Source organism: Colossoma macropomum, unplaced genomic scaffold (genome assembly GCF_904425465.1).
Source record: "Colossoma macropomum unplaced genomic scaffold, Colossoma_macropomum, whole genome shotgun sequence".
NCBI classification, from domain to species: Eukaryota; Metazoa; Chordata; class Actinopteri; order Characiformes; family Serrasalmidae; genus Colossoma; species Colossoma macropomum.
The window spans coordinates 46,349,780-46,371,562 of NW_023494789.1; the positions used below are offsets into that span (position 1 = coordinate 46,349,780).

Below are 21,783 nucleotides of genomic sequence, written 5' to 3' on the forward strand. Positions count from 1 at the left end.
CATTACAACTCTAAGCCCAAATCTGAAGAAAGTTTTCAAAACTGATCAAAGCATAGACCTAAAAGAAAGTTTATTATTTATTTATTTATATATTTATTTATTTTAATCAGTCGTTAAGTTCAGTCTTCTGGTCATATGGGATTACTGATTTTCAACAAAACAATATAAAGTACAAATCTGAGTGTAAATAAAACTGGAAACTTCATTTCAAATGATAGCCTTTCATACAAAAATACAACATTTCAGTATACAAATGTTCTGTGTCATTTTTTTCTTTGTCATACTACATTTAGCTGTTGGACATGAAGTGTGTTCAACTTTAGCTTGAACACAAACATGCCATCACAAGCAGTTTCCTGTCAGATAGGAGGTGGTGAAGAGGTGTGTGAGTGTTCATGCAACAAGAAGAAATCAGTCCTCAGTGATGGCAAAGGAAAAATACGGTAAACAGCTTTAATTTATACTTTAACTCATTTTCAAAGAGGGTGATCATAGTAACTGAAACAGCCCTTAATGCTAAAACTGAGATTAGTGGAGATCAAACAGCAGTTATATTGATAAGGGAAGATGAATGTGGTGTTTATATCAGTCATACAGGTCTGTGTTGGGTGTCTTATTGTCTATATTGTGTCTATTGCAGTGAATTTGGTTCTGTGTATCTAGAACTGTTCACTCAGAGGGGTTCTGCTTAATGATTTAAGCAATCACTCAATATCACTCACATAGACCGGCTATCAGGCTGCATTAGAGCTCCCACTGCAGTGTTTATACTGTATTGATCACTGTATTGATCAGATACTGACATATTAAGATGAATGAATTAAAGTTTGTTGTTTTTCTCTGCAGGTGACTCCCGGAGGTTTGACCCTAATTTTAAAGGGCCCATTCACAACAGGTGAGAGAGACTGTTATTAACTTCATTGACACTGTTGTAACAGTTTATAATCTGTGCTTTAAGTCTACTGTAAGAAATATTTTCCTGTTTCATTTCTCATCTCCATCGAATGTTTCTGCCTCATCTCTGGTGTTCTGGCAAATTGAGTTTGACAAAACCTTGTCAAAATATCCTGCCATAGTGCATATTTATAGGTAGCACTCTGCATAAAAGTACACATGTAAGATTTTAACAGCCTAAATCAGTTAATTAAATGTATTACCAGCATTAAAAAAATTAATCAAGATATTTTGAGAGCCTATATCAGCTTATCATGGTGTTAGAAGGAATATTAAGATCAATCTGTACTGAATTAACATTTAAAACACAATAAAATGTTTGAAACATCAAGTTACTACACTGCTCGGTAGGCCCACACCTTGTTAGACCACTGGTCACACTGCTGACCACACGGATGTAAAGTTACACTTTGAACAACAGTAAGTGTTGTCTGTTCAGTTCTAAGCTGTTTCTAATTCAATTTCTCTTCAAATCTAATTCTAGATTAATTGAGTGAATTCTTTCTAATTCTATTGTTAATTAACTGCAGTTGTACTGTACTTTAATTCTAAACTATTTCTAATTCAATTCTTATTCAGATTTAATTCTGTTTCAATTCTGTTCTAATTTAATTCTAAATCATTTGTAATTCAATTCTAATTCCATTGTAAAACAGCTAATTCGGTCATAATACTCCTCCCTGAGTCAGTGTTAGTGTGAGCTGCAGGTCAGTTCCTCTCTCAGAATCACAAAGGGACACCAGCACCATTACACCCAGCGCAGTGTTTACAGCTTAGCTCAGTGTGTACAATTCAGCATAGTGTATATAGCTCAGCACAGTGGGTATATATCTCAGCACTGTGTGTATATGGCAGCAGTGTTATAACTCAGCACTGTGTGTATAGCTTAGTGCAGTGTGTATAACTCAGCACTGTGTATAAGGCAGCACTGTTATAACTCAGCACTGTGTGTATAGCTTAGTGCAGTGTGTTATAACTCAGCGCAGTGTGTATAACTGAGCATAGTGTGTATAATCCAGCATATTGTGTAACTCACTGTGTGTGTAGGAGCTGTACTGATGTTCTTTGCTGTCTGCTCTTCACTCTGGGCATGCTGGGTTATTTGGCAGTCGGATATATGGGTGAGTTTTGTCATCTGTAAAATAAATAAATCCTTTCTCTCTCTCTCTGCTATGTGGTTGCAATTGTACCCACATGGGTAATATGATGTTACAAATTAATTTATGTCATACTTATGTATGCACACACTTTTGCACCCCATTCATTCTTCGTGGGGAAACAAATCATAATTTAACAATAAAAGTATGAAATCAAAAATCTGCATAAAAGCACACCATTAACCAAAAATTCTGGAGTTGCCAGTACCTCAAAAGCTGCAGGATAAGTTAGTGGACAAAAATCCAGCAATAATAGGAAAAAGAATATTCCATCTGATAGCAATAGTGTTGCATGTTGCTTTGCAATGAGCAATCAGTAATCATATACCAATCAGTACATAATTACATTCATTAATAATGCCAGCAACATGTCCCCCTCCACCCCCCAGCCTGGTCTCAGGGTGACCTGCGGAAGGTGATTCACCCCACAGACAGCAGGGGGCAGTTCTGTGGTCAGAAGGGAACCCCACTGGAGTGAGTGCACTAAACTCACTCACAATCACTCACTCACTCAATCACACGCACACACACAGTTTAATTCAGTGAAAACGCTAGTTCTCCGGCGAGCTCAGTCCATCCTCACTCTGTGTGTGTGTGTATGCAGGAAGAAGCCCTTGCTGTTTTATATTAATGGTCTGAAGTGTGTCAGTTTGACGGTGCTGCTGGAGTTCCAGTGTCCCACCACACAGGTACTACCGCACACCCCCTAACCCAAAAAAACCTCTTTTACCGCACCACACAGGTAATACCCATTTACCCCAACATAAAACTCTCATTACCCCACCATATTACCCAACTCTACCTGCTCTGTGATTACACTGTGTTGTGGTCAGCCTAACTACAGTGTGCAGCAGCACGTATATTATTATTGATGTGTGAACTTGGTCATATCACAATGTGATATTGATATTGTGTGTGTGTGTGTGTGTGTGTGTGTGTGTGTGTGTGTGTGTGTGTGTGTGTGTGTGTGTGTGTAGATCTGTGTGGAGAAATGTCCAGAGCGGTCGCTGAGTCTATCGAATGCTAAACACAAAAAGGACATGCAGTACTACTCACAGTTCTGTCAGGAGGGAGTGAACACTGCACTGGTGAGTTAAACACTCACACATTCACTCTCTCTCACACACAAAATGTTACTGAGAGAATACCTCTTACACATCTTACAGAATTGGGTGCAGTTTACTTGAGTTATTTAGTTATTGAGTTGATTAAATGGAGTAGAGGTGATTGAGTTTGTTGATTTGATTGAGTTGTGTTGAGTTAATAGTGTTGAGTTGTGTATAGATAAGTGAGTTGTGCTGTGGTGATTGAATGGTGTTGAGTTGTGTTTTATTGATTGATTTGTGTTGAGCTGTGCTGATCTGATTGAGTTGTGTTGAGTTGATTGACTTATTTGTAGTTGAATTGATTGAGTTGTGATGAGTTGTATAGAGATAATTGAGTTGTCTAGAGTTGTATTTAGTAAGATTGAGCTGTATTGAGATGATTGTGTTCAGTGGAGGTCATTGAGCTATATTAAGCTGTGTTTATTTGATTGATTTATGTTAAGTTGTGATGATTAAATTGAGATATGTTGAGTTGATTGTAATGTTGTGTTTAGTTGATTGAGTTGTGTTGGGTTGTGTTGAGTTGATTAAGTTGTGCAGAGTATTATTTAGTTGACTGAGTGTTGAGTTGATTGAGTTGTGTTGACTTTAATGAACTCTGTTGTGTAGATTTGATTGAGTTGTATTGAGTTGACTGAGTTATGCTCTTGTGTTTAGTTGAGTGAGTTGTGTTCAGTTGACTGAGTTGTGTTCAGTTAATTGAGTTCTTTTGAATTTTGTTGAGTTTTGTTTAGTTAGTTCAGATGTTATATTCAGTTGTGTTTAGATGTTTGAGTTGTGTTGATTTGAGTGAGATTTGTTATGTTTGTTATGTTGTATTTAGTTGATTGAGTTGTATTTAGTTAATTGAGTGGTATTGGGTTGTGTTGAGTTGTGTTTATTTGATTGAGTTTTGTTGTGTTGGTTTGATTGAGATTTGATGAGTTATATTATCTTGATTGGGTTGTATTTAGATGATTGAGCTGTGTTGATTTGATTGAGTTTTGTTATATCGATTTGATTGAGTTGAGTTGTATTTCGTTAATTGAGTGGTATTTTGTTGTACTGTGTTGAGTTGTGTTTATTTGATTGAGTTTTGTTATGTTGGATTGATTGAGATTTGTGGAGTTGTATTGAGTTGATTGAGCTGTGTTGAATTGTGTTGTGTTTATTTGATTAAGTTGTGCTGTGTTGATTTGATTGAGATTTGTTGAGTTGATTCAATTGTGTTGTGTTTAGTTGAAATAATTGTGTTGGGTTGATTGAGTTGTTGAGCTGTATTGAGTTGTGTTGAGTTGTGCTGAGTTGTGTTTAGTTGATTGAGTTGTGCTGTGTTGTTTTGATTGAGATTTGTTGAGTTGATTACGTTGTGTTTAGTTGAGTGAGTTGGGTTGAGTAATTGAGTTGTGTTATTGTGTTGTTGTGTTGAGTTGATTGGGTTTTGTTATATTGATTTGTTTGATTTGAGTTGTTAGTTATTTGAGTGTTATCAGGTTGAGTTGTGTATAATAGGGCGGATTGAATTGTGCTTAGTTGATTGAGTGGTATTATTTGTGCTGAGTTGTGTTTATTTGATGGAGTTCTGTTGTTGTATTTAGTTGATTGAGTTGTGTTGATTGAGCTGTGTTGAGTTGCATTTAGTTGATGTAATTGTCTTGTGTTGAGTTGCTTGAGCTGTGTAGTGTTGAGTTAATTGTGTTGAGTTGTATAGATTTGATTGAGTTGTGTTTAGTTGTTTGATTTGTGTTGGGATGATTGAGTTCTGGTTAGTTTATTGAGATGTGTTGAGTTGTTTAAGTTTTTAGTTTTGTTGAGTTGTGTTGAGTTGAGCTGTGTTGTGTTTGTTGTTTGGTGACACTGACGTTGTTACTGTTGTTTGTTTTTATTTACAGCCGGATACTCAACTCACAAAAGATGAAATGTGTCCAGGGATGATCATTCGTAGCGAGCCGAGTGAGTTATTAAGCTCTGTATCAGCATCTTTGATCTGACCTGTTTATATGCCAGAGTCTGATGGTGTGTGTGCGTGTGTGTGCGTGCGTGTGTGTGCGTGTGTGTGTGTGTGTGTGTAGTTATGCACAGGTGTCTCCTAATCCTGCAGAAGACAGAAAGTGGCGCAGTCGTCAGTGTTGATAACACTACTATCAACGTCAACTTAAATGCCACAAGCAAGTCAGTCTGTGTGTGTGTGTGAGTGTGTGTATGAATGTCAGTGTTAAACTGTCAGTAAGAAGCTGAATAGTTTTTTGTTTCTGCAGGACGTCCGACATCGTTGTAGAAGCTCGGCAGGTGGCCATGAAGATCTTTGAGGATTACACTAAGTCCTGGCGCTGGATCCTGCTGTGAGACTCTCAGCCATTACACACCAATTAACATCAGCCTCACACACTGCAAAACACTGTATAACACTGTAAAAAACACATAAGACTGCATAACTCTGTATACCACTTAACACTATAATGCAAGGCATTGTGTGACTGTGTATCACACTAACACACTGTATAACACAGGATAACACTGCACAACACACTGTATGACAGTACAATACTGTATAATATGTCTGTTTCTCTGTCTGTCTGAGTCTCTCTCTCTCTCTCTCTCTCAGTGGATTAGTGATTGCCATGGTCCTCAGCATGGTCTTCATTGTTCTTCTGCGTTTTCTGGCTGGGGCCATAATCTGGACGATAATCATCTCGGTCATCCTTGTTATTGGTTACGGTGAGAACGTTTCCTCTGCAGTAAGTCAGGCTGTTTTCACACCCCAGTAAGAAAACTTCTTATGATTTCCTTTAAATGAAACAGTCGTGTCTACCAGTAAAATCAAACTGAAAATGAACTCAGCAACATTCAGTGGGGTATGATGATAGTGTTGGTGCACAAAATCACCCCCCCCCACTCATCTATCTCTCTCTCTCTCTCTCTCAGGTACCTTCTACTGTTATATGAAGTACGTAGCTCTGAAAGGCCAAGCTGGATCAAATGTTACCTTACAGGATCTGGGGCTGCAGACAGATTTCTACATCTACCTGCAGATCCAGCAGACCTGGATAGCCTTCAGTGAGTTTGTTACTGTTATTATTCTAAATATTAGTTTTACTATTATTAATATTATTATCACATATGGTGGTTAGCTCATCTTTCAGTCTGTGTGTGTTTCTCTCTCAGCAATTATCCTGGGTATCGTGGAGCTGGTGATCCTTCTCATCCTCATCTTCCTCAGAAACAGAATCGTCATCGCCATTGCTCTCATTAAAGAGGCCAGCAGGTGAGCACAAACCACCCCCCCGTCCCCCCATGCACACATGCTGCTCCAGGCAGCTAAGCTATAAACAGTGACTACACAAAAGTTAACAAAACTTTAGCAAATAATTATATATAAATAAATATATATATATATATATATATATATATATATATATATATATATATATATATATACACTTATCTGCAGTAATAAAGTGTAGTTTATAAGTTCAGAGCATGCCTTCAACATGGTGGTGGTAGTATCTGGGCAGCTTCTGCCGGTAGCTAAAAAGCCAGACCCCCCCGCATAGCTGTAGCAGGAATGATGTAGGACTGAGGAACAGGAAGGAGATGGGGTGGTGGGCGAGATTGCGAACGCTTCGTCACAGGAACAAAAAGGGAGGATATGAATTTATAGGGTGTTATAATGGAAGAAGAAGGGGTTTCAGCCATGTTCTTCCCCCATCTGATGTGGTTGGCTACAGTGGACTGTGTACAGCTGTGGTTAGCCAAAAAGCTAACATTAGAGTTAGGCTACTATTGTAAGATTAAAGCATAAAATCAACGATAATAATACAGTCTAGAGGCAGACTGTGTATCATACAGTCTCTCTTTTTGTGACTATTTATAGAGAGTGGTGATGAACTGCCTAAAGGTTTTTGATTAAATGCTGTTAAAATTAGCATTTCCTCTGTTTTGGACGTTCAGTGCTGCTATATGAAACCCAAAGGATGCAAATTTGTGTGTCAAAGTTCAGTGACTTTGGCTTTCAAAAATCTACTGACAAAAATGTGAGATGCAATGTTTTGTTTATTTTCTAAGTGAAAATAAGTTCATCCTGAACATCCTCTACAGAGAGCACATTTACATATGACATTTTTCTGCAAAATGTAGAGCAAATTTATTTGCTGAATTTAGCAAATAAAAAAAACAAAAATTAATTAATTCAGTATTAATATAATTATGAATTAATTGTAGTTATTATTGTTTTAGTTTTGTTATAGTTGTGTTATTGTAGTTTTCACCCCATCTATTTTTCAGGGCTCTGACTCATATGATGTCATCGCTGTTCTACCCTCTGCTGACCTTTGCGCTCGTGTCTCTGGTGATCGCGTACTGGGCCGTCACCTCTGCGTATCCTCCTCAGAGTTACACACACTCTTATAGCACTCACTGACTCACCTCACAGACACAACACCATCACTCTCAGTTACTTTCACTCAACTAACAGACAGACAGACTGATTGTCAGCGTGACATAGACAGATGGAGGGACAGACAGAGACAAATGGATAGATGGACAGACAGGTAGATGGATAGACAGACAGAAACACAGATAGAAAGACAGATATAGTACTTATAAAAGCTGGATACAAAGTTTAAATGTATATTACAAAATTATCAAATGATTCAAAGTAATCAAATATAAATATAAAGTGCTCCTATAGAGGAACGTCCAGCTGATCCTTAACTGCCTCCTGCAGCTTACTGTCCACCTCCAATCAGCCGATCTTTAAAGTTTTCAACACCACAGAGTGTAAATACTCCGGACAGATCTGCGACCCTCAGGTCAGTCTCCAGAAACACCTTTTAATAATATTATTAGGAACTGATAATAATAAAATGTTTATAATCATTTCTACAGTACACATGTACACTACATTCTTCTTTTATTGTGGTTTTTTTCTCTTGTAAAGTTTGTGTGAATTTATATACCATAATTAATTTCTACTTGATCATTTTCCTAATCTCTTACAAATTAACAGACTGTTTTTGCTGCAGCTGTAGGCTGAATGGGTGGAGCTAAACTGCTGTAGGCTGAATGGGCGGGGCTAAACTGCTGTAGGCTCAACAGGCAGTCATATATATAGAGTTCATGACGGTGATGTGATGCATGCAGAATGTATGCAGATTTGCATATATATATATATATATATATATATATATATATATATATATATATATATATATATATTTTCCACAGAAGTTCAACAGCTCTGAGGTCTTCACGCAGTGCCCAGATGCGGAATGTCTGTTTGCGTTCTATGGCGGAGAGACATTCCTCCATAAGTACCTGATCGTGTTCCAGTTCTATAACCTGTTCATGTTCTTCTGGTGTGTGAACTTTGTGACGGCGTTGGGTCAGATGACCCTGGCCGGGGCCTTCGCCTCCTACTACTGGGCCTTCAACAAACCAGATGATATCCCGGCGTTCCCCATCTTCTCCTCACTCGGACGGGCCCTCAGGTGCATTCACTATTCCTACTGCCCAACTCCGTTTCATAGCATCATAAAAAATAGTTTGCTAACAATTCAAATTACAGTCTTAACCCTGAACCTAGCAGAGCTGGTGAGCAGAAAGCCAACTACACTAACATGTTTGAGGTGAGTGTGTTCAGAAGACCTGTCAAACCAAATCAGTTGACCAATAGAGTGCAGGTAAACGCCCTCTTCTAAGACCCGTCCCCTGTTAAAAAGTGCCAAAAGTCAGAAGCAAAAGAGCAATTCCAGAAGCAAAAAACATATCAGCAAAATCAGCAAACAGAAAAAAAGGTAAGGCAAAAACTGGCAAAATAAGTAATACATTTATATCAGAATGAGAGAAAATAAGTAAACATCTTTTTGAAAAGTTAAGCTTGAAGATTAAGCTTGAACTGTCATTATTTGTGCTTGCAACATATTTTGGACATTTTGATACGTACATTTTTTGCTGATGCTAACTGCATGCCTGATCATCACACACTCGCTTGTAATGTGTTAGTGAAGTTGGCTTCTTATTCAAATTTTTTGTCCCACCTTAAATGCCGCAGCAGTTATGATCTGGCACCTGTGCATCATTTAAGGTGGAATGGAAAATTATACTAAGAAACTGGCAAGCAAGAATAAACATGCTCGTGTGGTTTCTGGCACCCTACATAGACTATTAATACATTGCCACAGCTAAAAACAGGAGCACAAAATCATGTGATTAGAGTGTGATTAATGATGGTCTCTCTCTCAGGTATCATACAGGCTCCTTGGCCTTTGGTTCTCTGATCCTCTCCATCATTCAGGTGATCAGGGTGATCCTGGAGTATCTTGAGAAGAAACTGAAAGGTGAGCTGGAGCTTTTCTGCCTTTTCTGCCTCTCGTTTCTCCTGTTTTTTCTGTGTCTCCTGTTTTCTGTCTTACCACGAAATAACATGAGAAAGCCGCTCGTTTAAATGTGCCTTCAGAGGTGCTTCGTAACTGCTCAAAGGAGACGCAGGAGGAAGCTAAACTAACCTGTTAGCTAATGTTAGCATATGTGTTTAGTGATTCCCTACGACAAATCAGCAGTCTGCAGCGTTTTTATGTCACCTTTTGATATGGGCTCAGCTCACTTGGAACCTCGACAGAGGTGGTACTAGAAATAGTACCTGGTACCAGGTTTGCGAGTAGAGTCGAATCAAGTCGAGCCAGTACCATGAAGTGGAAAAGCGTGTTAAATTCCCGAGAATTCCTGCTGCATTACTTCTGCTGCATCCCAAACTACACACTAGCTCAGTAAATAGTGTGTAAAAATGGTTCATATCCCATTAGAAGTGCACTCATTAGTGTAGTAGGTGAAGTACAAAAGTGTGTGGTTTGGGACGCGGCGTTAAATCCGCCAGTGAGACGCGTTCAACTGCTGCTCTGCTAAGCTGCTCGTTAGCTGCTCATTAAACACCTCCAAGACAAATTTTAAGGCGTTTCCTGATTAAAGAAACATTTATTGAGGTAAATGAATGCATTTATTAAGGTCAGCTGATGTTGACTTTGCATTCGCCAGTTTCCTTTTTGAAATTCGTTCTACGTTTAAGTCACCTCAGTATAACTGCAGCTCCATTTAAGGTGGAACGGAGAATTCGAATGAGAACCTGGTGAATAAGAAGCTGACTTCAGCTTTATGTCTGTGTATTGGTTTATTATTTCAGAGCTTTGGCAGCTTTGATAGCCGTTTTTCTATTTTTATTGGAATTTTCTGGAGATATGCAGGTTACACAGATCCACCAATCCTCAGACAGCGAGCGTACATTGGTCCACTGGCTTGATAAGAACCCCCGCTGACTGTTTGCCACTGCTGGTCCATCCTCGGACCACCCAGACTGTTGTCCTGCATATAAGGCCTAACTAGTTTTTAATCTCCTCAAACAGATTTTAAATGCACATAGTTGTTCATTTTAGAAAATAAACTAAGACAAATATTTACAAAAAACAGAGAAAAAAATGAATGACTAGGCCTAACACAAAATAATTTAGTTGAGAATGTTGAGGCTAACACTGTGCTAGATTGGCTACAGCTGTATAAGTGGCTTTATTCATAATATTTATGTTAGAATGATTTACTAAACTTAGTCACAGAGGATAAGAAAAGAAAGAAATGGAAGAAAATGAAGTACATTGTGTGTGAGTGCAAAATAAGCAGGGAAAGTGGCATTTTCTCTAACATTCCAGAAGCAGCACCCAGAAAACGCTGAGCAAAACACCAGTGGACCACAAGTAGAGATGAAACGATATTAAAATTTCATATCACAATTATCATGACCAAAATTATCACTTTTCATATCACAATTATTAATTAATCAATTAATTAATTACAATAACTAGGGATTTCCCTGCATAGAGAATTAAATCTCGACCAACTCTGAGGTGGGTCTTAACGGAAAATGACTACTTCTAAGAAGTGTTGCAAGCGGGGGATTTCTGTCCGAACTGCAACTGCAGCATTATTGTGCCGTTGTGGCGCTGTACCCCTAATCAACACAGCGCAGCAGGAAAAACAGCCAAAATCACAGAGGAATTGCGTGACCGTGCTGTGAGCTGCAGACAGTGTAGAACTCACACAACGTGTCTTCACCTGTGGAGCTGCTCCTCTAAAAGCATTTTAAAACTAAAACATAACTTAAAATTAACACGCATCTGAGCTGCGGCAGAAACACTCCTACAGTTTAATCTCTGAAACTCTGCTTCTCCTAAAATCAGCACACAGCGTTCACTCGCGCAAGGTCCCGTCTCAAAGCACACTATCTCCCCTATGTAGTGCACTTCGTGGATCATGAAATAGCAAATCCTTCACCCGAAGAGTGCAAGAAATGTTCGACTAAGTCATCTATAATCAACATTAACAACAGGTTACAAATTCCCTATTTAAAACTCAGCTGCTTGTTAATGATGATCGTGTTTGAACAGTAGTGCCCTATGTAGGGGACACTGAGTGATTTGAGACGGTGTTATTCTCCTCTCAGACAGTAAACACTGCAAGAGGGACGAGAAAGGGGGGCTGTGCAGATTGAACCTCTGCAGCGTCTCGTTAACTCAGAGCTCATTTTGGAGACTCTGCTCCACAGAAATGTGTTAAAAGCTTTAGTTTCAATTCACAGATTTTTTTGACGCTAAAAGCTTCATTTTATATTATTAACGAACCACATTTCTTCTATTTCGAAGTCCCCACAGACTTCTCCGTTAAAGTTAACCTTGCATTCTCTATAAAGTAGCGGGTGGTGGTCGCGAAGATGACTCGTAAGGTTTGATGTGTTGCCCCCTTTCGCCACTATTTTCTTTCGGCCTGTTCTGCAGACAGGGTGGTCATCTGCAGACAGGGTGGTCATCTTCAGTTAACTTTCCTTCTGCATTCTTATAAAACCCAAAACATGACCAGACGTCAGACTTGGTCTTCTTAGAAGGCTGAAATATCTCCGAATCTCCGAGTTTTTCACACCGCAGTAATCAACCGCGGTTTTAACGATACTTTAAAGTTTAAATGGTACTACTAACCGTCATTAATTTTACCGCGGTTTACCGTGAAACCGGTAACCGTTTCATCTCTAACCACAAGCTTTGCCAACAGCAGGCCAATAGTGGCCCACCATCCTCTTGTTATCTGGGTCTTGCTAATCTTCTTCTCGTAGCGTTTTCTGGAGACTGTCTGAAACGTCCTCAAATCTTTTCATGTTTTCATCGTCATTCTTGTATGTTTTGTTGGTGTTTATCCACCTGCAGGGCTGTATCTGCAGTAACAGTGATGAGACAAGCTCCACACAGTCACAGCTCACCTACCAACATGGAGATGTGCTCTTCCTAATGATGTAATACAATACCATGAATTGACCTCGTGACATCTCTCTCTCTCTCTCTCTCTCTCTCTCTCTCTCCCTCTCTCTCTCTCTCTCTCTCAGTTGCTGAAAACAAAGCTGCTAGGTTCATCCTGAGGTGCCTGAAGTGCTGCTTCTGGTGTTTGGAGAAATGCATCAAGTTCCTCAACAGAAACGCCTACATCATGGTACGACCGCTGTACTGAAATTTAATGTTAGCATCTCATGCAGTTCCTGTGTTTTTCCCGCTATCAGCGCAAATGTAATGAAATTTTACGTTTACTTGAGTTCCTTTCTAATAAATTATGCAACATGGCTATTTTTTTGTTTTTAATTACAAATGGTGAGTAAAGTGCTCTGATTTCCCCAACGTCCAAACTGAGGAAACACTTAGCTCACCAACTAAGCTAATCTTAGCCAACTAGCTGCTGTGTTACTTAGTTCTTCTCATTTTGACCTTTTAGAATAAGAAACACAGCTCTATTAATCCTAAACTGCTTCTACTGTTTTATTTTGAGTGTCTGTTAGCTGGCTAATTTAGCTAATGTCAGATAACATTCAAGCTAAGCTAATGTGTTAGCTTACAATAAACTCAGCATATCTTAACATATTGGAGCTTCTTTCTGTGAGGAAAACATGTTGAAGAAACTTAAAGTAAGTACTTTTTTTTACTCCTACACTTCTCTAAAGCTTAGTCATTCTTTTTTTATTAATACTTTTACTTTAAACAAATTTATCACAAGCAACAGCCTAATATTACTATGCTTTATCAGTACTCTTTACACACTACTTAGAAAGCTGTACAGTTTATTTGGATGTAATTAAATGATGCTTTTATTTTTATTGTTACAAAGTAAAAGTAAGTGTGCTTCACAACTCAGCTTCAAAACTGAGGAAACCCGTAGCTTGCTAACTAAGCTAATTTTAGCTAGATATCGACTGTGTTCTTTTACTCGTTTCTTTTTCTAGATTAACAAGCACAGAAGCTCTTTATTAAACCTAAATCTGTTGTTTAAATGTTTTTGTGCTTGTTTGCTAGCTAAATTAGCTAATATCAGCAAATGTTCTAATGGGTTAGCTTATTATCACTGAGATCTTAGTGTGTTGGAGCTTCTTTTTGTGAAGAAAATGTTCCTTAAAGAAGCTCAGAGTGATTCTTAGAGTAGTTTTTACTCTTATCCTCTTTTTCTCTTAAATCTGTTTATTCTTTTAGTCTTTTATTTATACTTGTATTGGAGTGAATGTATCACTACAGTGGTGATGCACTAATCTTAGTAAAGTAGGATTTTTACAGTTACAGGTTTTACACAAAGTTGATTTCAGTATTGATGACTCTGCATCTCAGAATTAAAGGTTAATAACGATTTTTCACTCATTCTCTCTCCCAGGTCGCCATTTATGGTAAAAACTTCTGCACGTCTGCTAAGAATGCTTTCTTCCTCCTGATGAGGAACATTGTCCGGTGAGAGAATCGACACATCACACGGTGCTGTTACTCAGCCAGGATTAGACAGAGATAGTCGATTATAGACTATCTATATAATCAGCAGGAGTGGAAAATACTCCAGTGATTGTACTTTATTACTGTACTTAAGCATTAAAGATTCGTATTTGACTCCAGTACTATTGAAAGTGAATGCTTGTACTTTTACTCAGTAAAAATAATATTTAAAAAATACTCTTTACATTTTCATTAAGACATTTACTTACTTGTTACAAACATCAAAGTCATTTGCATAAAACATCATTAGTACATTTTGGCCTTTTATCTTAAGTGAACTGTGTAAAATCTATTTAGGGAATTGTTTTGTGGATCCATAAATGTTTTGTAGCCTAAATATAAAATTCATCACATTAGTTTTTGCAAAAAAATAAATTTATTTTTAAAGTTTAAATTTGTCTCAAACATTTAACTTAAGATGAATACTTAAGGAGGTTTTTTTTCAAGTGGCCACATTCTCTGACCAGTTGAGTTACGAAGATTTTGACACACAATCTATCAACTTTTTCTCTACTTTTAATGCTTTTAGGCTTTTGTTTATAAGTATCAGTAACTAAATCGTTCATAAAGATGTTTTTTCATAATAATTTCATGTTTTGTGTTTTAGAGTGTTCGTGCTGGACAAAGTGACTGACTTCCTGTTGTTTCTGGGAAAGCTGCTGATAGTGGGGATTGTGGGTAAGTGCCGAGAGGAGCTGAATAAAATATACTAATAAAACTGAGAGCCAAACCTCACCGAAAAGAGTCCATCTCAGTAGAGCTGTTGTAGACGGATCTTCATTTCCATCAGAGTGTAGCAGTAAATTAAAGCGACACTTTACACCGTTTACCTTCCTCTTACACCCAAAATACACTTCTGTGCAAAAATAAAAAAAAAGGGCCAAACCCAAAATACAGTGTAAAAAGTGTCTTTTCAGATCTACTTTAAAAAATTACTTCATGTGGTAACAAGCAATTGAACTGGTTTGATTCAAAACTACATTGATTGAAAGAATTGGTCATTCAAAGTATTTATTTAGGTTGAATAAAACAAGTTGATTTACTTGTTACCACATTAAGTCATTTTTTTAATTAGATCTGAAAAGACACTTTTTACAGTGTATGATTCACTGTTATCTATAAACATGGACGAAAGTACAGACTAAGCGGGACTTTATATTTGTGGTTCGGTTCCCAAAGCAGAAAATTAATATATATTTAATAATAGCAATAATGTCGCATTGGCATCAAGTCAGACCGTGATTGAGTGAGGCCATGATTTTCCCACGAGAAGTGCTCTTTTATTAAACACCAGCAGAAAAGGCAAATACATACTCACAAACTCGCAGGGGAGCTCAGCCACAGACAACATTAAACAACACAGTGCATCTTCCACGATCCTTTGTGCATGGCTGCTCACGTGGCCACACCTCCCGAGCTCGTCAGAGCCAGCTTCAGGTGGTAGCAGGTCGCTACAACAGTAATAATAATCAAAATGATGATAATAATAACACTACATGAAACATATATAGTGCGTTTCAAGAACCCAAAGACACTTATAACTGTAATAAAACACAGAACACCAGAAGACAAACAGGAAAACAAAGAAGAACACAGTGTAACATACTGAGAGAGGCGATTAGCTCGGTGGCAGTAAGTGAATCAGACTGCTGGACATGCGGAGGAAGAGAGTTCCAGAGATGAGGAGCAAATCTAGAAAATGCTTGGTTGCCAAAACTATAAAGGTTGGATGTGGCAAAGGTTAGCAAATCAGCTGAAGACGAGCAGAGAGTACAGGTGGGTTTACAATGAAGGAGAAGATCAGAAAGTTAGGAAGAGTGATGTTGTTAAGAACATTAAAGTGAAGGCGGTACGTTACAGGAAGCCAGTGGAGATCATAGAGAACAGGCTGAGTGAGTATGAGTGAGAAGGTGAGCAGCAGAGATTAGGACCATCTGAAATTTGTGAAGGGGCAAGAACTGATACCTGCAAGGAGAGAGTTACAATTGTCTGAACGACTAGATGAAAGCACATATGAGAGATACAGCAGCAGAAAGAGAGAAGAATGGTCACATTTTGGAGATTAAAAAACAAACTTTAATAAAAGAGCTGACACGGGCATTGAATGAGAGAGTCGGGTCGAAGATGACACCTAGATTTCTGACCTGAGGGGACGGGGAGACTGCTGTATCAAGATATATAAAGATAGTCCTGTCATGCCTTGTCCTTGTCTTCTCTTTTTTAGCCTTGGTTTCCTTGTTTTCCTCTGTTATGTGCTTTTGTTTATGTCTGACGTGTGTCTTTGTTTTCTAGTTTATGTGCTTTTGTGTTGTTTTGTTAGCTCCTCCCCTGTTCTGCCATGTGTTCAGCCCACACCTGTTTCTTGTTCTTAGCTCCGCCCATCCTTGTTCTCAGCTGTCTCTAGTCTTGAGTGTTTGTATATATATACACCCCTTGTTTCAGTCTTGTCTTTGCTTGGCAGTTGTAGCTTTGTTGTTATATTGTTGCTTTGGTTCTGTTTCTTTTCTTGTTTATTTTACTCGTGTTCTTGTTTTTCCTGCTTATTGCTCCTGTTTCTGCCAAGGACTTCAAAAAAAAGTCGCACTTGCATCCTGCATTATCTCCTGATCACACAACATTACAGAAAGTTGTGTTTCATCCAGAGCGTTTCTCAGAAAAAACAATATTTAAACTATCTGAGAGGTGGATTGCATCCTGAGACATATCTGAGTGTCATCAGCATAGCAGTAAATGTCTAGTGTCATATGATCTTGTCATATGTCATGCGCTACGCTGGGCACAAGGAGGATGCTGGAGGCAGGATTCACCATTGCAGCAGCTATTTTTCACCACAGATCTCTTCACTATGTAAGTGATGAATAGTAGTGGTCCGAAGACCGAACCCTAAGGGACCCTTTAAATGACAATTAAAGTTGATGAAGTAAACCCAGTGAGAGAAATACACTCTTTCTATCTCCAGAGAGAAAGCATCTGCGGATGTAAGAAGGTCGTCAGTATCCTTAGTCATGGCAGTTTCAGCACTGTGATACGGACAGAATGCAGACTGTAAAGGTTTGAAAAGATTATTGCTTAATAAGTAAGCTATAAACTTGTTCATGCATGTTCAACAGAAATGAGAGGTTAGAGATTTGGCGGAACTTATTGAAATTAGTCGAATCAAGGCCTTTTTTTTAGAAACCTTGACAAAAAGCACTGAATGAGTAACAATCATGAGATGAGGAGTCAGAGCAGGTAGACAGGTTAGAATGGTTGGTAGAGGATTGAGGGAGCAGGTGGGTAGAGGCTGTAACAATATCACCCTAAATTCAGACTTATAAAACTGATGATTCCGGTCCTAAAATCTGATTAGCTGAGCCGCATTCAAAGCCGTTGTAAAATCCTTGATACACACACAGCGACCACCTCACAACAATTGAATTATGTATTACTAAGCCACAGAACGAAAAAACCCTCGTTCTATTAATAGTCTTTGACACTTGTGCTGCTTGCATGGACCATCAAGTATATTGATGAAGTAAGAACCTGTTTTTTTTTTTTAACTGAGGGGCTGGCAACTTACGTTCTTAACTAGAACTAGGCTTGTTAGCAAGCTAACAGGCTAAAAAATAGCAAACATGCTAAATGACTCCATTATTAATATCACAGGCTTCAATTATAGTACTTAAGAAAATATTTATGTACTAACTCGCTGTGGCCATTTGGTGACTAAAAGTGCTTATGAAATGATGGTTTTTGCATTAAACAGTGCTGTGTTATCAGATGTTCATTGATATGTGAGAAAAAGTTAAACACTTCATGAAATGGCCACAGTATACAGCGATAGGCGACCAAACGTTTTCCTCATTCTTCTCATTATTACATTTCTTTATTAATAACTTGGGTATTTCAGCATATTTTATGTTGGCTGACATGATATAAAAGCAATAAGCCACTTGAGGCCGTGCACTACAGTGATTTTATAATGGGGAGGAGGGTTTTAATTCCGCTTCACGTTGTGCCTAAGAACACCCTTCCCTGTGATAAAATCACAATAATGCACAACCGCTTGTGGCTTATTGCTTTATTCTACTTCTGTCTGTTTTTTCCAGCTGTGAAGTGCACATTTGTGATGTAGGTGTTGCACGATTAATTGGTATGAAATAAAAGTTGATCTGCTGAAGTAGTTGAGAAAAGTGGCTTTAGCTGTTTTTTCTCTCTTTCCTGTCAGGAGTCTGCTCTTTCTTCTTCTTCTCAGGGAAGATAAAGGTTGTGGAGGAAGCGGCTCCATCACTAAACTACTACTGGGTTCCCATTGTGGTAAGTTTAGACACTAGCATTAGCATTACTGATTTACTACATTAATACAGGCTACAGCTGAATTAAAAAAACAGCTTTCCATTTTTGTTATTATCATTTATTATTATTATTATTAGTAGTAGTAGTAGTAGTAGTAGTAGGAGTAGTAGCATTCATTTCAGATCTATGAAATTATTTAGCATTAGCATTATTGATAACAGAAAATAGCTACTGATGTATTTAGATTAGTTCGCTGGAATTAACGTTAGCATTATTGATACTGCAAAATATAACAACTGCTGTATGCAGTTCTCTTGAATTATTAGCATTAGCATTATTGACATAACACAGTAATCCATAGTAATCCTTAGCTCCTGCTGTGTTGTTGTGGTATATCAGGATGCTAAATGTTACAGAATCAGCTGTGTTTATGCTACTGTGAGAAGTATTACCAGGTTGTTTCACTGCAGTGTGTGTTTGTTCTAGACGGTGGTGTTTGGCGCCTACATCATCGCCCACGGCTTCTTCAGCGTCTATGGCATGTGTGTGGACACTCTGTTCCTGTGCTTCTGTGAGTGTTAAAGCTCGATATATTCTGGCTGAGAAAATGCAGCACTCAAAACCTTCTGTCAAGAAAATACAGTATGCTAAAAATATCAACCCACTGCAGGCCAAACATTTAGGGCCACCTCACAATCTTTTAAAATTTTACTTTACAGTAAAGTAAGAAAAATTCCTGTAATAGTTTAGTGATTATAAATCAGTTCTATACTTATGCTTTGGATATGTTTGTCTTCAACTCTAATGCTGTGTTTACATAATGACGTTCAAAAATATCGTTTTGTGCCTGCATGACTGACACCACTGACAACAATGGAAATGTTGGCATCACCAACATTTGATTGATTATGTAAGGTGAAAAAGGCTTCTTTGCTATTCTGATGTTTTGTTGTATAATTTAGTTTCTCACAAAAAATTAATGGTTAAAGAGAACGTTCTGTTGACTGCTGTGGTTCACTGGCACTTCTGCTGGTGGCACTAATATAGGCGCAAATATTTAGGTAGGTGAGACTGTTTTCCTCTAAATATACCAGATTAGACTTCAATATAGTAACTTGATGTCAATCAGAAAGGAAAGCATGACCGTTTGGTTTTGAAGGTAGTAAGAAGGACGGTGTAGATTGAGTCTGCAGCGTCTGAGATTTTTAAAATGCAGAGTTAGAGAAGAAAAACATCTCAAAAGTGAAAGCAGCGTTTTACAGTATAAATGTAGCGTCATTATGCTAATAGTGAACTAATAGCTGCCTAAAAACAATAGAAACGATGCTTAAACAGAAGTTAGGATGCTGTTGGGGTTTGTCCTAAAGTGTTTAGGTATTTAGCTCTAATCGTAGTGAGAGTGAATTAGAGGTTTACACCGTTACTGTTCACTGCTGAGCTGATTTTGGTTCTGATTTAATGGTTGTTCCCTCAGTGGAGGATCTGGAGCGCAATGATGGATCTGAAGAGAGGCCGTACTTCATGTCCAAGAGTCTCCAGAAGATACTTAATAAAAAGAACAAGGTTATGAGCAAATAAACCTCCAGAGAGAAGAGACAAAGGAGAAAAAACAGTAGGAGAAAGTGGGAGAACTCAGTGATCAGAGATGGTTTTATTTGTATTAACAGTGTGGACGGTGTCAGATCACTTTACTGTTCATTCTGACCAGTCGGTTCAAACAGTGCAGAGTGTAATATTGTGAGTTTTGAGCTGTTTCACTGTTACTGAGTGTTACATTTGCATTTTAGAGGTTCAATTCTTTAATATTCATCTGTTCTGACTGTATATTTACAGTTTGTTACTGTTTGTTTACTTTTTTCCCCACATTGTTTGTTGTTTTAATGTATACTGTCCTGTCTGAGTTTTTTTTTTGCTGATTTTGCTGATATATTTTCGCATCAGAAATCTTTCTTTTGCTTTTGACTTTTGGCACTTTTTAACAAGGGGCGGGTCTTAGAAAAGGGCGCTCACCTGCACTTTCTATTGGTCAACTGATTTGAGTGACAGGTCTTCTGAACATGTAGGTGGGCTGCACCAGCAAGTATAAAGCTGAATCTCTGATTTAATCAAAATTGATCTATTAATTCTGTAGCACCAAACGTTAAACCTAGTTTAAAAATAATCAGGAATACATTTAAACCATCATTTTAATTCTGGATTACTTTTACTGTAAATCTAGATTGAATTTAATTTTGTTGCACCGTTATTTTTGAAGTGTATTTAGAAAGGAACCTTTTTATAGAAGAAGGTAAAAACACTCTTAACATTGAGTATAAGCTGATGTCTGAAGTTCCAAGTATCTAGGAGTTCCCTGTGTGCTCTGTTTGTGCAGGGGATAGGAATGTGAACCAGGGGGGGGCCTCCGGGTCCATAGCCCCTTAATTTAAAGGTCCAGAGGAAGGGGGCCTCTTACTTTCTCCCTACTTCTTCTCTTAGGTCCAAATAGATGAGATCATTTTAAAAAGAACCATATGCTCTGTCTCCTGTTTCAACAACAAGAACCATATATATATGCTGTTGGTCATTCTGTTCGGGGGAGGACATTTAGAATTGGCACGGATCCTCTCTCAGGTGCTCTATAGTGCTTGATATGATGCTGTTTTACTATGTAATAAATAGTTCGCTAGCAACTCAGTATCGGCGGAGTTTTTCTTCACAACATCTAAACACCATCGCCACGAAATAAACACATTTTAAACCAGGAGTGTCCAATCTAATCCACAAAGGGTCGGTGTGGCTGCAGGTTTTCACTCCAAACAAGCTGCAGCTCATCTGATTCTACTTTAATCAGATGGTCTTTGTCTTCATACATTTCATTAGGTGACCTCCTGCTTTGTTGGAGTGAAAACCGGCAGCCACACCGGCCCTCTGCGGATAAGATTGGACTCCCCTGATTTAAACTTCATTCAGGGATTAAATTGAAAAACTTCTTATTTTGGTGGTTAAATTTACAACTGTGTTAAAAAATTGAGTGTTCTCACAGAACAGAAAATCTCTCTGAGTAAAACTATATTAATATAAGGCAAAAACTTGCAAAGACTTTGTTGTAACTCACTGATGGTCCCAAAAGGGGGCGCTATTAGCACTCTTGTAGCTTTTGTGTGAATCACTGAAATAGAAGGACATAAACACAGCAGCGGATCTAAATAATGCATGTTTTACAGTTATAAACTGTGTAAATTAAGTAAACAGCTGAAGACTGAATAAACTCAAGATACGAATGCGGCCTTGTTGAACTAGCTGATCCATGATGGGCAGCTTGGCAGATAGCTAGCTAGCGTTAGCTAGCAGGCTAAAAGTTTACTTTAACAATATTCTGTGTAAGAATTAAATAATAATAGAGTTTTTACTGTGGCTTACAGAATAACATACAGAGCGTCTGTATTTAAAATATTTTGATTCAAATTACAGACAGGTTTAGTGTACATTGTCAGCAGT

At 38.1% G+C, this 21,783-nt stretch overlaps 1 protein-coding gene across 1 annotated transcript; it reads left to right on the plus strand.

Moving 5' to 3' along the window:
* The first annotated feature begins 322 nt into the window (after positions 1 to 322).
* Positions 323 to 20,715, plus strand: LOC118808668 (choline transporter-like protein 2). The gene is made up of 22 exons (XM_036571521.1): positions 323 to 443; positions 847 to 895; positions 2,002 to 2,075; positions 2,501 to 2,585; positions 2,716 to 2,800; positions 3,089 to 3,199; positions 5,089 to 5,149; positions 5,269 to 5,368; positions 5,455 to 5,538; positions 5,802 to 5,914; positions 6,122 to 6,253; positions 6,362 to 6,461; positions 7,481 to 7,573; positions 7,923 to 8,007; positions 8,423 to 8,685; positions 9,440 to 9,534; positions 12,615 to 12,718; positions 13,919 to 13,992; positions 14,639 to 14,709; positions 18,239 to 18,327; positions 18,793 to 18,877; positions 19,781 to 20,715. The coding sequence occupies exons 1-22, from the start codon at positions 425 to 427 to the stop codon at positions 19,882 to 19,884; spliced, it is 2,076 nt and encodes a 691-aa protein (XP_036427414.1). The 5' UTR covers positions 323 to 424; the 3' UTR covers positions 19,885 to 20,715.
* The last annotated feature ends 1,068 nt before the right edge of the window (positions 20,716 to 21,783 follow it).